Below are 13874 nucleotides of genomic sequence, written 5' to 3'. Positions count from 1 at the left end.
TCAGTTTCTTCCATGTTTGTTACTGCACATCTGCTTTCTCCTTGATTTTTAAATCTGACTTGCCAAGGTAATGTCATACTTTTTACATGCAGTTTAACAGTTTGTGTACTTTACAGTTTCCCACAGAAAAATGATGTAAGCTGTTTTGGAATGGTACCCCTAAACAGCAGAAAAAGCATGGAAGGAAAAGAAAAAATTCATCAGTTATCTCTTTTTCTACCCTTCTTACATTCAAGCAGTAACTGCTGGATAAGTGCCTTATAATTTTAAAACAAAAGGCTGTTATGCAAACTGTTGTGGAGAAAAAAGTAGAAAAAAGGAAGAGAGAAGGTTTGGAAAGCAGCATCCATTTCTGCTCCAAACCACCCTCCRGAGTATCACAACTCAGTCCAACAAGGTGTTGCATCTGGTCCGACACACCGCTACACGTGTGGTGGTAACACCTGGTTCGCTTCTGGTGCAGTCCTCCTTTCCAGACCCTTAACCTCTTGTGCCAGATGTAGCTGGTGGCTTTCAGGCCAGCTCTGTCTAGCATATACGGTTCCACCTCGGAAGTGACCAGTCGCAGGATGCAGCTGCCTGCTCGTCGAGGGCATGGCCYTCAGATGCAGCAGCCCTCACCCATGGACACCGGAGGGATTCTCCACAGGTGGCCCAAGGYGGGAGCGTCTGCCCCGGCGTCTGAATCTTAGCCTGTCCCATCCTCGTGTGGCTGCTCCTGGGGGCTTAGCTTGAAGCAGATGAGCGAACTCATGTCTTCAGTGTGACTAACGTTGTGTGCACTGTTTGGCATGCTGCTGCTTTTCTGAGTTAGGGGCTGCGTGATGTTGGACTGAAGCTTTGACCTATTCATCCTGTCTGTAAGYCTGTGATCGTACTGTCTGTTTAGACAGAGTAAAAATAGGTAAGACAGTGGTCAGCTGTGACTGCACCCRGTCTTGTGAACCATACAGCTTTTGACAGTAATCGTAAATGCATGATTAATAGTTGTTTCTTCTAATTATTTGGGAATGGGATGGAAGAAGCTCCGTGTGATGGAAACTTAAGATTTATCAAAAATCAGAATCAGTGTATTTAATGCAGGGACAGAGAGGGTAGGTTTCATTAGGGATGTCTTTGCTACTAATAATAAGCTCAGGCTGTAGGGTGACTTAAGTGAAAGAGAAATGTGGAACGCAGTTGAAGACAGCTCATAAGACTTAAGAAACTGTAAGACTAGAGCTGTGGTTGTAGCCACCTCATTTACTGCATGACACAGACCAAAGGCAGTTTCTTTTTAATTCCCTAGTATGTTTTGCAAAGAATCCTGTGTGGTTTCCGTTTTCCGGAGTAACGTGATATCCTAGCCTGCTTAGTGACTCCTAATACACAAATTTGTAGGGAATAATCTTGTTACTATTTGTTTGGATACAATGACTAATTCTGTTAAGTGTAAAAAGAGTTACCAGCAAGCTTTGTTCTASAAGGTTGGAATCAACAATAAAATAGAGCTGAAGAAAATGTCTTGTCTTTGGATCTCTGTCCCCCATCAGGTTATTCTCTTTGGTTTGAGGATGGTTTGGTACGGGTTCTGTTTATGCAAAGACTTGGCATCCTGCATTAAAGAATTAGTTACGCGATTGCTGAAACGTTTCTCTTTTCTTGCTGCACCTGGCAGCGTACTTSTCACCCCGGTCTGAATTGAGCCCCTGTAATTCAGAGGCTTATTTTGTCTTTATTTCATCTAATACCTCCTGTTATGTATATTTTGTAAAGCTYTTGGCCCCACTTCTGATGAATTTGTAAGGTTTTCTTTAAACTGTTCTTTGAGTTGTATGCAATAGGAAAAGGATGGTAGTGCTTTAATGGCAAGGAAACAATAAAAGAGATTTTTCACTTACCAATGGATTGTGTRTTACCTCGCTTTTATTTGAGATGGTAAATAAATGTGAAAGCCATATATATATATATTCTAGTAGGACAGTACAAAAGTTTGCAAYATGGTGATAATTGCAATTATTACTATCTGAAGTTTAAAAAATATGGTATTGTATATTTTAAAACTGAATAACTTTGTGAGTGTTGATTCAAACAGCTGTAGGTTTTGAATTAGAGGAAATCTATAATCTCCATTTCATGCCTTTTTTGATCTTGAAGCATTAAATCATAATGCTTTACTTAATCTGTTGAATATATTTAAYGATCGGTGTTAAGTTTACATTTCGGGATTTAACTTCACACTGATATGAGGTGGATATGTAATTAATAATTTAAATCACACATTCAAAAATTGAACTTGTTTTTTTTCCATACTCTTAGAACTATTATTCAGTGAAGAACTGAGGAGAAAATGGAGCACTCAAACTACACGTAAATGTTTTCTGCAGGTGGGAGTCTGGCTTAGAGGGTGGAGGAACATGATGGGGAGAAGGGACGCAAATCAGTGCTCCTGGTGAAGGGGGGGGTAGGTGTTTTAGGGGGCAGGCAGCTGGCCCCATAGTGCTGCATGGGGCCGTGGGAAAAGCTGGGTGTCCTGCGGAAGGGGAGGAGGGGGCGCAGCTCAGAGGGGCTAGGCAGAAAGCCTCGGAACAGCAGATTTTGTCCTGCTGGTGATCTAATCTTTTCATACAGTCATTTAAGGAAGCTCAGTTAAAAGAAGACACCCAGAGTGCGAAACAGATGTATAGCAGAACAAACTCCTAGTGGTTTCTCTTTTTTTCCTTAAAGAAAAAAAAAAGGAGAATGGTTGCTGGGTTCACTAAAGCATTATACTGATGAAGTGCATGTTAGGAAAAACAATTTTTATGAGATATATTAAATCACCCATCAGTATTTCAGAAATTTTGTTGTCATGATTGTGGAGCAGTATTTATCTCTCTAGTCTTATGGCAGTGTTATTAATGTTGTTACAGAGAACATAAAAATTGTATCCTCTGTGTTGGACTAATAGTAAGATTTAGAGTTGGCTGTTACAGCACTGTTTTATGCTCCCACTGATTTACTTTTCCCTAATTAGGTTTMTGGGCATTTCTTTGCATAGTTAAGTAATTCCCCATAATAACTTTTATTTCCTCCATAATTGCATTTCTGTACCATGTTGATAGTGTGGTGTTGCTACAGTATTTTTTAATAATTATAAATTTCCCATTGTTACCTATTTTTTGATCAAGTTCAAAAAAGCTGACTGTATTGGATACTACATAATATTTTAAAAATATTTCTGTTTGTAGAGGAATACAAAAAAAATAGAAATAAAAAGCATGTTTAGTGGTCTACTGCAGAATAAAAAAATTCTTTTCCTCTGTTACCTCTGATGATTATTTAAAGATCATCAGACTCAACTGACTCTGAAGTACGACATATTCAAATAAGCTGTCTCAGATTAAAAAAGCTATAAGGTAAAATTCAAGACTACTGTTTAGATGTTGTGAGCCAATTTCTCCCTGACTTATTCTGAAATCATCTTAAAGTTAAATAATTTGCTTTTTTTAGTAACTAGTTATGAGTTGACAAATATTATTTAGAATTATTCTTGAAAAGAAAATACTTTAAACCTTTAGGAAAAAGTCAGTACTAAAATCATTATATAACATCTGAAAAGCAAAAAGGTCTTTTTAATTTACTAATATGATTTTAATTAGAGAAATTGAAAGGTTACTTTAATCTCTTTAGTGCAATTAAAAATAAATTTTCAATTAAGTCTTCCAAATGCCAACACCATGAATTTGTCATTCCAGGATATATTGGTACTGTAATGTCTTTAAACAGATTATCATTCTCAAATAGTCCATGCGTATTGAATTGTCAATATTCAAAACAACTCTAATCTAATTGTCTCATAATTGTGTTAAGCTGTTTTCTTTTTAAATGACATTAAAACCTGTTTATCTTACACAATTTTTTTTTTTTTTGAGAATTCTATCCAAAGTTGGCATCCTTGCTTCCAGAGCTGGCTTACTCAGGGTAGTTTTTTCAATGCCAGTATCTCCCATTTGTTATCCATTAAGATTTCTTTTTGCATTTGTTTTCCCTATCATAGTCTTTATTTTTCTCAGAATACCAGTCCTAACGGCGTTTATTGATGACTATCTCTTCCCAAATTTGGCATATATTTGTAAAATATGTTAAATATACACTCTTACCTAATTCAAATTGTCATTCAGCAACATCTCACGGAAACTTGCGGAATCTTCTGGGAATCTTCTTCACACCATTAAAAAAACAACACTGAAACTTGTTCTTTTTGGGTGTGCAGGTAGTAATGCCTTTAACTAATCACTTGTGCAATATTGAGTTTGTAACTTGTTTCCTTCTCTCCTTCATCATATTGGTTAGATGCTRGCCCCTTATTTGTCAGATGAGTTACCATTTGGATGGAAAATTTGTTGAAGCAAGAATTGGTCAATCCTTGACGTAGATACGGGACTGTAATGCAAGGGGAGTTGGCCAGTAGCTGTGGTCAGACCTTCTTACTTCTGTTGTAAATATAACACGCCTTTTTCTCTAAATTCCAGGTTGTGAGCCATGCCTTTGGTGAAAAGGAACATTGAACCGAGGCACCTCTGCCGAGGAGCTCTGCCTGAGGGAATTACCAGTGAGCTGGAATGCGTAACTAATAGTACTCTTGCTGCTATCATACGCCAACTAAGCAGCTTAAGTGAGTACCTGCAATTTCCTGCGAATGCTTTTTTATTAATGAAAAACTGAATAAATGGAAGGCTTTAAGATAGCTGCCTTTTAACAAACAAAAATACAGGTCACTGCCACTTACATATATGCCAATATGATGTTACTTCATTGTTTTTATGCTATTCTGTATTTAGTAGTTTAAACAAAGAGAGATTCTCTGTGATTTACTGGAGTTGAAAATGTGGGATATAAAACTGTGATTTTTCTAAGGTGAGGGTAATTGATGCAGGAACAAGCCTAGCACTTGAGCTGTGGGTTCTTACCTTCCAGTACGAGATGAGTCAAGCTCTTCCCTCTTGGCATCAAATGACACATTTGACTGAAATAATTTCAGTTCATCTTAAGATGTTATTGTTTCTTGGTCCTTTTCTTTGTATATGTATTACCCATTAATATGAATGAAATTAAGCACATCAAAGTGAACTTAGTAAGGAAATTGAGTTTTCCATAAAAGTAATTTGAACACAATGAATGCTAAGGTATTAAAAGTTTTTTATTGGAGACAAGCCTTGAATGTAGTATACATCTACACTTTTGTTAAGGGAAAAAAATGTGTAATATACTCTGTGGGTTTTTTCATAGGGTTATTTCTGTGGCGTTTGATAGAAAGAGGTGTTTTTTTTTCAAGTGTCCTAATGTTAGGGCAGTAACATTGGTTCTGTGTGAAGGACTGGATATCTGAATCAGTTTGGTTATTTTATTGACATGAGAGGAAATGCCCAAACTGCCTGGTGTTCAAGAGTTTTGTTTTTTTTTCTCTTTTCGGGAAACGGATCTCCTGACTGCTTTGTCTTGCAGTGGCCAGTTTCAACCATGTTTAAAAGAATCATAGAATCAGAATCAGTAAGGCTGGAAGGGACCTCTGGAGATCATCTAGTCCAACTCCCTTGTTCAAGCAGGGTCACCTACAGCATGTTAGACAGGGTTGCATCCAGGCAGGCCTTGAAGATCTCCAGAGAAGGAGACTCCACAACCTCTCTGGGCAACCTGTGCCAGTGCTCGGTCACTCTCACAGTGAAGAAATTCCCCTTCACGGTCTGGCAGAACTTCCTGTGCTTCAGTTTCTGCCCATTGCCTCTTGTCCTATCACACGGGACAACTGAAAAGAGTTTGTCCCCGTCCCCTTGACACCCTCCCTTCAGGTACTTGTACACATTGNTCCACAACCTCTCTGGGCAACCTGTGCCAGTGCTCGGTCACTCTCACAGTGAAGAAATTCCCCTTCACGGTCTGGCAGAACTTCCTGTGCTTCAGTTTCTGCCCATTGCCTCTTGTCCTATCACACGGGACAACTGAAAAGAGTTTGTCCCCGTCCCCTTGACACCCTCCCTTCAGGTACTTGTACACATTGATCAGATCCCCTCTCAGGCTTCTCTTCCCCAGGCTGAAGAGGCCCAGCTCTYGCAGCCGTTCCTCACAGGGCAGGTGCTCCAGCCCTCTGATCATCTTTGTAGCCCTGCGGTGGAAGGATGAAAGTCTCGAAGATGATTATTTATTTTAAATTTTGWGAAAAATGACGGTGGCAGAGATTAAATTAATATTCCTGCCAAAGAAAAGGTTGGCATAACTTGCTTGTATTATATTGCTGTTAGGAATATTAGTTTGCAAGTAACTCCTTATACCTAGACTRTCTTTGAATTTGTGTTGTTCAAAGTTCATAATTTGATGACTCTTATTTAAAATTTGTGTAAGCTGGGCAAGCAAAGTTTTCCAGGAAAATTTTTGAGTTGTTGGGTTAATTCCTCTTAATAGAAGGAGGAGACTTAACAAAATGCAAAAATATATATCTGTATTTATTTAGCAGAGAATCAGTGTTAAACTGAGATATTAAACTAAAGCAATATTCATGTCTAGTTCAGATGAGATCCTGTTTTGAAACTAATCAGCCCAGTTCTGTGATGCAGTCTAGGAACCTAGTTGAGTATCATCTCCAGCAGCATGGTTCGCCTGCAAAGACATTGCCCAGGGCTAGTTCCTGCTGTGGCTCTCTGTTTTTGGAAATTACGAGGTTCTGGTGGATCCAGTATGGTGAGAGCTTCAGCATCAGTGATACTGTTGCTATCAGTGGCCTTTGGCACTCCAGTGCTCCTTACAAAACAGCCTCAGTGGTACACATTTCAGTAAATTGAACAACTAGCAGTCTAGAAACAAGTGTAGAGTGCCTGCAAGAAGAATACTATTTCTCAGTGAATAAGAAGAGAGGTCCTCAGAGAGTGTTGGACAACCAGCTGTCACTGTCTGTGCTGATGGACATGCTGTGAGAGTGTGTGCTGCAGTATAAGTTATTCTGTTTCTTTCTTTAGATTCCTTATAGTTCTTGAAAGGTGGTTTCCTTCTGCATTTCTCTATATTATCTGCGATTTTATAAATCATTATTGTGTCCTATTAGCGATATCTTTTCCAAGCTGGAGTGTCCTGATCTATTAAAACTTCTTTTTGGATAGAACCATTTTGTGTTTCTGGTTGTGGATATTTCTGCATTGGATCTTTAACTTGGATTTTTTTTTTTTTTTTTTTGAGGTAGAGTCTTCAGGACTTCACATCATAAGCAAAATACAGTGTCACAGTGACATTTTCTGTTTTATCATTAATTCTCTTAAGAGTTTATAAAATTTTGATTTTTGATTACTGCTAGTAATGCTGCTACTGAGTTGACACTTTCAGAGAAGTTTCCAGGTGATTTTCAGATTTTTCTTGATTAGTTAATTTAGAATTTAAAGATATTTATAGTTCACATGTATGACTGTCATTGAATTTTAATTGCCATTTTATCAGTCAGTTGCTCAGTACTGACATCCTGCTTCAAATTTCAGGATGTTTTTGAGAAGCATGGCTAGTATCTCTTACTTACATTCAGCCAAGAATATCTGATAAAACCTCTTTTTGATATTACACAACATTTACCAAAGTATGGATAGTACACCTTTTGACTGTTTTGACCTGTTAAATCTTGCTAGGAATGCCTCTCCTTTTCCCCAGTTGGGTCTCGAGGCAAATATATGCATTACTTTGCATATTCACATCCTCTTATGACTGTTGCTGAGGAGCTGACTACTTACCCAATTTATGTCCTACTTTTTTTCCTGTAGTAGATTTTGCAGGTCATCAGAAGTTAAAGATCTGTGCAAATAAATGATGTGTCCTTTGTTTTAACATTTGTATGTTAAATTGCATACAGAATGTATATAAAAATATACAATTGTTTATTTTTAACATATGAGTGAAGTCTGCCAGCAGTCTTGTTTATAGTCTGTCAGTAAAAGCTGTCATGTTTGCACAGCTTTTTTAGACAGCCCTTATTTTGCCTGTATTTCAAGCCAACTGGAAACAAGGAAATGCTGATAGAGAAATGCTGTGCTTCAGCTAATGTAGTACGTCCTGCTGAGAGCATCAGAGCTGACTGGTGTTCCCACAGCTTGAAGAGAGCAAGCACAGGTCTGTCTTGCAGTATATGGGCTTTCAGTTGCATTGTAAGTCTGGTGTGGATTTCGAAATTGGAAATCTGACTGTTGCATACAAATTTGGCTTGCTTCTGCCTCCGCCTTTACAGGAGACACAAGCAAGTTCCTCTCCAAATGGAATGTGCTGTGAGTTGTGTTTTTTTCTTTTTGCTTTCTTCAGATTTGGGTTTGTTCACAGCTAGCTGGCTTGCAGTGCAGGCAGAGTGAGCAGAGATCTGTATGAAATTGTGCAGACCTACCACACTTCTATATAAAGCAAAGTATTAACTGGAGCATTACCTCCACTTAAAAGAAAAGACTTTGCAGTGTGGGAAGCCTGAAAACTTTTGCGTCCCTTACTTGTAAGTATCGTGATGCTTTATGTGCTGAACACACTCGTGGAACAAAGGCTTTGAAGCAACAGCTTCCACAAATACTCCATAATTTTTGGTAGTGGAGTTCAGTCTGATGATGGCAGACCTCTAGCTGATTAAAAAAACAGTGTCTGCAACAGGATCTGTGGCATCTTATTGTTTTCCTGAGTTTTGCATATGTATATATATAGAGAGAAAAATAATTGGTTCCATCTGATTATCTTTGAAAATTACATTTTAAAAACTGTGAATGTACTCCCGTATTGATTGTTTCCTAAACAGATTTCAGCCTGTACATTAACATGCTCCATGTACATTAACATACTCATCATTTCAAATTGTTGAATGAACCAGTCCTTGACTTCTTACTTTTCATATATTTATTTCTTTGAGGTTTCTCATCCTTAGTTCCTAGCTGTCAGGTTAAAATTGTATTTCTAAATGGACATAAACTATATCCAGTGTGTGGGTACAGAGTGCCTTTGACTCATGTGCAAATGATAGCAAAAGTCTTTTGCACCACCAGTAACTGTTCATCATAAAAAGGGAGGAAGCATGATATGTAAGGATTTGGAAGTGTTTGTTTCTTTCTTGCAAAGAGCCATGTGCATCAGCTTTGTTCCATAGGTTGGCCACTGACTTAAGAGTTTCTGAGACCTGAGTTGAGCATACGGCATCCTGCTTTGTGTGACTCTGCTTTTTACTGCAGCTAAATTGGATCAAGTTATGAAGTTAGGTTCTTTTTGAAGTTAGGTCATTGCAATGCTAATTAATCTAGTTACAGATGGGTGGTTGGATCACTGTTTTCTGCTCCATATTTTGATGAAATGGTCATGTCCTGGATGAACTCCAACTAACAAAACATCAGCTGGCTCTGTGGGGCCATTCAGAGCCTTATGTTGGATATTGAGGAGAGCATTTGTGCAGCACTGACTTACTTGGGAACAGCCCTAGTGTAATCTTTCTTTCAGAATCTTTTAAAGCTGACACCTGAATGCCAGATATTCACATTGCTTACCTTTCATCTTTGATTATGCATGTTCATGGTGAGAAAAATGGTAGCCCTTTTAATGCACTATGAATCTTCTGTTAACTTGAAATTCTTCTTCCTTGTCCTTGTGCTATGCCAGGCTCCTTAACCGATGCAAAGGAATGCTGTGCTTTTAAGATTCAAGTATGCTAAAAGGAAATAGTCAACGTAACAAACACAGTTGGGTTTCTGATCTTCATTAGAAAACAGCACCATTGTTTGATCTCTCTTCTGTTTCAGCTCTGAGTGTTTTCACTGTTGACAAAAGGTAGCTTCGGGGCAGTGTATTCAGTGTGTTAATGCAGATCTTTTTGTGCAGTATGTGAAAATCAATTGTAATTAATTCAGATTGTGTCTAGTCTTTACTAGGGATGTTGTAAGTGGTGTTGCAAGATGATGTTCCATGTAGTCACTGTAGAACTTGAGTAGAGGTATTATTATTTCAATTATTTGTGAAATGCTATCTCCATAAATGTCTCACAATGTTTGGAAATGGATTTTGCAAGCAATCAGTCATAGAGTCCTGTGAAGGTGATCTGTGAAAGTGCTAGATGAATGTGTTGCTGTTCATTGATACCAAAATCTAATGGGGGCAGGGATTTGGGGAGACAGTATCATGACCAGATTTCCCTCAACTATTTCTGTTGGTGGAATGAGCTTTAGAATGAAAAACTGTTATATCACCTCTGCTTATAAAAACTTTGATCCTGATATAGCAACTGTGGAATAGGAGATTGGAGCTTGCATTAGAATAATGAAATGCATAATTCCTTTGGTGGTTTTAAATGAATATTTAGATTGCCTATATGTTGGGCAGCAGCTGATTTTTGTTTAAATGACTGTCTTGTTGTACCAAAATCATTCCATAAGTTGAAAGATACTATCTTGTAACTTCAGATAGCTTTTCTGCTTGTTTCTGCATTGTTAAAAATCCAATTTAAAAGGTAATAATACTCAGAACACTAGAGAAGTACTACTTTTTTCTAAAATGTAAATGCTCACGTTAATCTGAATAGCATGGCTATACAGTGTCATTGTTTCTTTTACTGACAGGAGATTAACAATCCACCTTCCACTTGTTTTAGCACGTATTTTTTTTGAAAAAAAAAAACAGTATTAAAAGAAGTATATTGACAAATCAACTTCAGTGACTTATTTTGCCTTTTGTGAGATAATTGACAAGCACCTTTCTGCACTATGTGATTTCTCTAGGGGTAACATTTCATCCTCGATTGCAGCATTCCTCGGCTTGGCATGCTGATCACAATATAKTAATGTAAACTAAAATCCATTAAAATTTGTTGAACTCTGAAYGTTGGTGGCTGAAGAATGTAATACCTGCTTGCTTTAGCTGAAGAATTAAAGAGCTTACTTGTTCCATAGCTCAGAGACAATAGCCTTTTCATTTGTAGCAGCTAAATCAAACAGGGATTATAACTGAATCTCAGTCAGCAACTGCTGCTTTGAGGGGCAGGAGGTTGGGAGGAAGTTGGCAGCACACTTTTCCCTTCCACCTTCCACATATGTACAAAGCAGAGCTTAGATGCACCAAAGCATCTAACCCGTTGGATTAGTTACCAACTTGATTTTATATTTAGTGAAGAATCCCTTACTAGAAAAGTCCTCCACTCAAAGTGAGAAAACCAAATCAAATTTTAAATGAATTTATTTTCATTCCTAATTCAGAAACAGCATTTTCAGATGCTCTTTTAGTGGATGTTTTTCCCCAATAAATGATCCAGGAAGGAGGAATATCCTGTTACTTTCCCAAATGTGGGTATTTTTTACTTTGTATTATGATCTCCAAAGGGTGTGATTTTGACTGAAATTTTCATTATGTCTGTACTTTTCCATCAAAAATGCTAAGGTGGCTACAAGACATGATTTAAAATTTCAACATAAATTTTATTCTTTTGGAATTCACTGCCATTTAAATGATTAATAGATAATTCCATATTGTTCCTAATATCAGACAAGGTTCACTTTCCCCTGCTCCTCCATTTCTGCTCTTTACGCTCATCTTTCTATAGTTCATATACCAAGATAACTTTAATTCATAGTTTTAAAATCTGTTTTTGCTTAAAAAGCTTAGTTAGATGCAGGAGGCAGGATTTTACTTTTGCAAAGAGAGTTAAAGATGTGTAGATGTTGTACGAAAGATGTGGGCTACAGGAAGCAGTGCATTTGTGGAGGGAGAGATCTTAAATGAAGTCAGCAGCAGCAACATTCAGGTAGAGTAGAAGGAGGAATGACTGAGATACAAGTGGATGGAGGTAAAGCAATTTTAGTGACCCAAAGCAATGAATTTGGGTGAAATTTGAAATTTTAGGGGAAGTTTTGGGACAGGAGAAGTGTTAAATTGGAGATTTGTATTTGTGGTGGTTGAGAGATTCAGTCTGCAACAGATGGAGTGGTGGATGAGGAGGTAATGTACTTTGGGAAGAGCAAGTTGTAGGGAGGGAATGGCAGGCAGAAGGATCTCTGGACCAAGAGGGGACCGGGTTTGTCATGTGGCAGTCTTGTCCATTTTAGTCCTTTTGACTATAATTTGAGGCTGCCGTTGCACTGGACTGTCCATCCTTGCAGTAATTTTGAAAATAYGGCAGCTGAAAAGGCTGTGGGCTCCTCTTCTGTGCTGTGTCACATCCAGAGTAGCCCTCGGTAAGAGTGGTCAGTGTCGTCTTACCCAATCTCACAAATGACTTCAGGGACAGCGCAACGTCTCTAGCAAGCATTTGTAGAGATGTCAGTCTGCTGTGAGGATCTGTTTTTATCACCTGTTTCGCTTTGTCTTCGTTTTGGTGTCGGCTTATGTTCATGCCTATAATTAAGTAAATCTTAGCAACTATGGATCATTAGACTATAGTTTTCAGAATTAACTTCGGAAGCTGTCATAGACAGCAGTAACTTTGATGAGTTTTTAGTTTAGTCACTGACATTGGTTTTAATGATAGTTGTATGTATGTTGGCTGCAGCTCAGCAAATTAAGGATTAGAACTTGAAAGTCTCCCTGTTTTTAAGAAGAAGACCAACTAAGATGTTCAAGGAAATAACTTTTAGTCAGAACTTAGGGTATACATTGAGATTTTTGTCTGAATGTATTGCCCAGAATTTTGCTGAATGAAGAGCTGTGTTGTTATAATCCGTTATGTAGTGTGTTTTGTTATAACTTCATGATGCTGCGGTCATTTCTTGTGTGTTTGTAAGTCTTTAACAAAGGGATTGCACTATCTATTTTCCACCATAGGCAAACATGCTGAAGACATATTTGGTGAGTTGTTTAATGAGGCCAACAGCTTCTACATCAGAGCAAATTCTCTTCAAGACAGAATTGATCGCCTTGCTGTCAAAGTTACCCAGCTGGATTCAACAGTAGAAGAGGGTAGGTAATTGTATGAAAGCATTGAGCCAGAAGTGATGTTGATAAGGCCACACTATTTAATTACACAGCAACCTCTGTGTCTTTTCAAAGTAATTCTGAGCTGATATTTAATCTTGCTTTTTTAGTAAGGTGAGTTGGAAAAAATCATGTTAGCAGACTGAAGCCATCAAGAAGTCATCAATTTACCTTTTTTACAGGACAAACTCTTAAATTGTAAACATAATAAATCAGAAGWGAGTAAATCATAACTATACTAAAAACATACTAAACCATACTAAAAAGAAATCAGAAAAATATTTTGAGATATTGTTTTTCAGAATAGGATGGTAGCAAGCTATAATAGTAGTATTTCTCTAGGATCACTGACTGCAGTGGTCTGAGCTCTTACAATACTCTCCCGAAACAAAGCACTGCGCTATGTATCAGCTAGCTGAAATTCTGTAGGTGGTTCTAGCCAGAAACATTATTTCCTTGGATTATTGTTACATCCTTTGTTGCTTACGTGTTTGGTCATTCACTTCATAAATATGCCATAAAMCCAACGAATTTAAGTAAGGTCATTACACAGTTTGAAAGCACTTACTTCATTCAGATAAGTAAAAAATGTATCTCTGTTTTGCCTTAAAAGCTGTAAGGTGCACCTTGGTGTACAGGTCCARTTACATGTTGATGCCTGAGCTAGTCACTGTCCATAATCTGTTTAGATAACATCCTCTGTGTTTCAGAAAGTGGCAATTCCTGACACTAAGTAAAATGTCAAAAAGTAAAAGGCTTGTTAGGTCAGGAGAGTAGTGTCATATTTACTATCAATATTTAATTGTCTTACTAATATATTTAATTACTATGTATATACTTTTTATATTTCTATTATTACTAATATTCAATAGTGTCAYATTAAGCTTTCCATTTCTAGTTTTTTATTGACCGAAAGTCATTACACAATGGTTGTTTTTTCCTATTTTAAAAGTTATTAACTGATA

At 37.6% G+C, this 13874-nt stretch overlaps 1 protein-coding gene across 3 annotated transcripts in view; it reads left to right on the top strand.

Annotated features, from left to right (window-relative positions):
- The window catches only part of WASF3 (WASP family member 3), a 66638-nt gene that overhangs the window by 35958 nt on the left and 16806 nt on the right, over window positions 1-13874 (top strand). For all 3 annotated transcript variants that reach the window (XM_085321768.1, XM_085321766.1, XM_085321767.1), the window contains exons 3-4: window positions 4494-4636; window positions 12760-12894. In XM_085321768.1, the coding sequence (XP_085177894.1) occupies window positions 4504-4636; window positions 12760-12894 (268 nt within the window). In that variant the 5' untranslated portion in view covers window positions 4494-4503. The remainder of the gene's footprint in view (window positions 1-4493; window positions 4637-12759; window positions 12895-13874) is intronic.

This window comes from Rhea americana, unplaced genomic scaffold, assembly GCF_003343005.1.
Source record: "Rhea americana isolate MKP2758 unplaced genomic scaffold, rheAme1 scaffold_71, whole genome shotgun sequence".
Taxonomy (NCBI): Eukaryota; Metazoa; Chordata; class Aves; order Rheiformes; family Rheidae; genus Rhea; species Rhea americana.
This window is presented reverse-complemented; position numbering and strand designations above follow the sequence as displayed.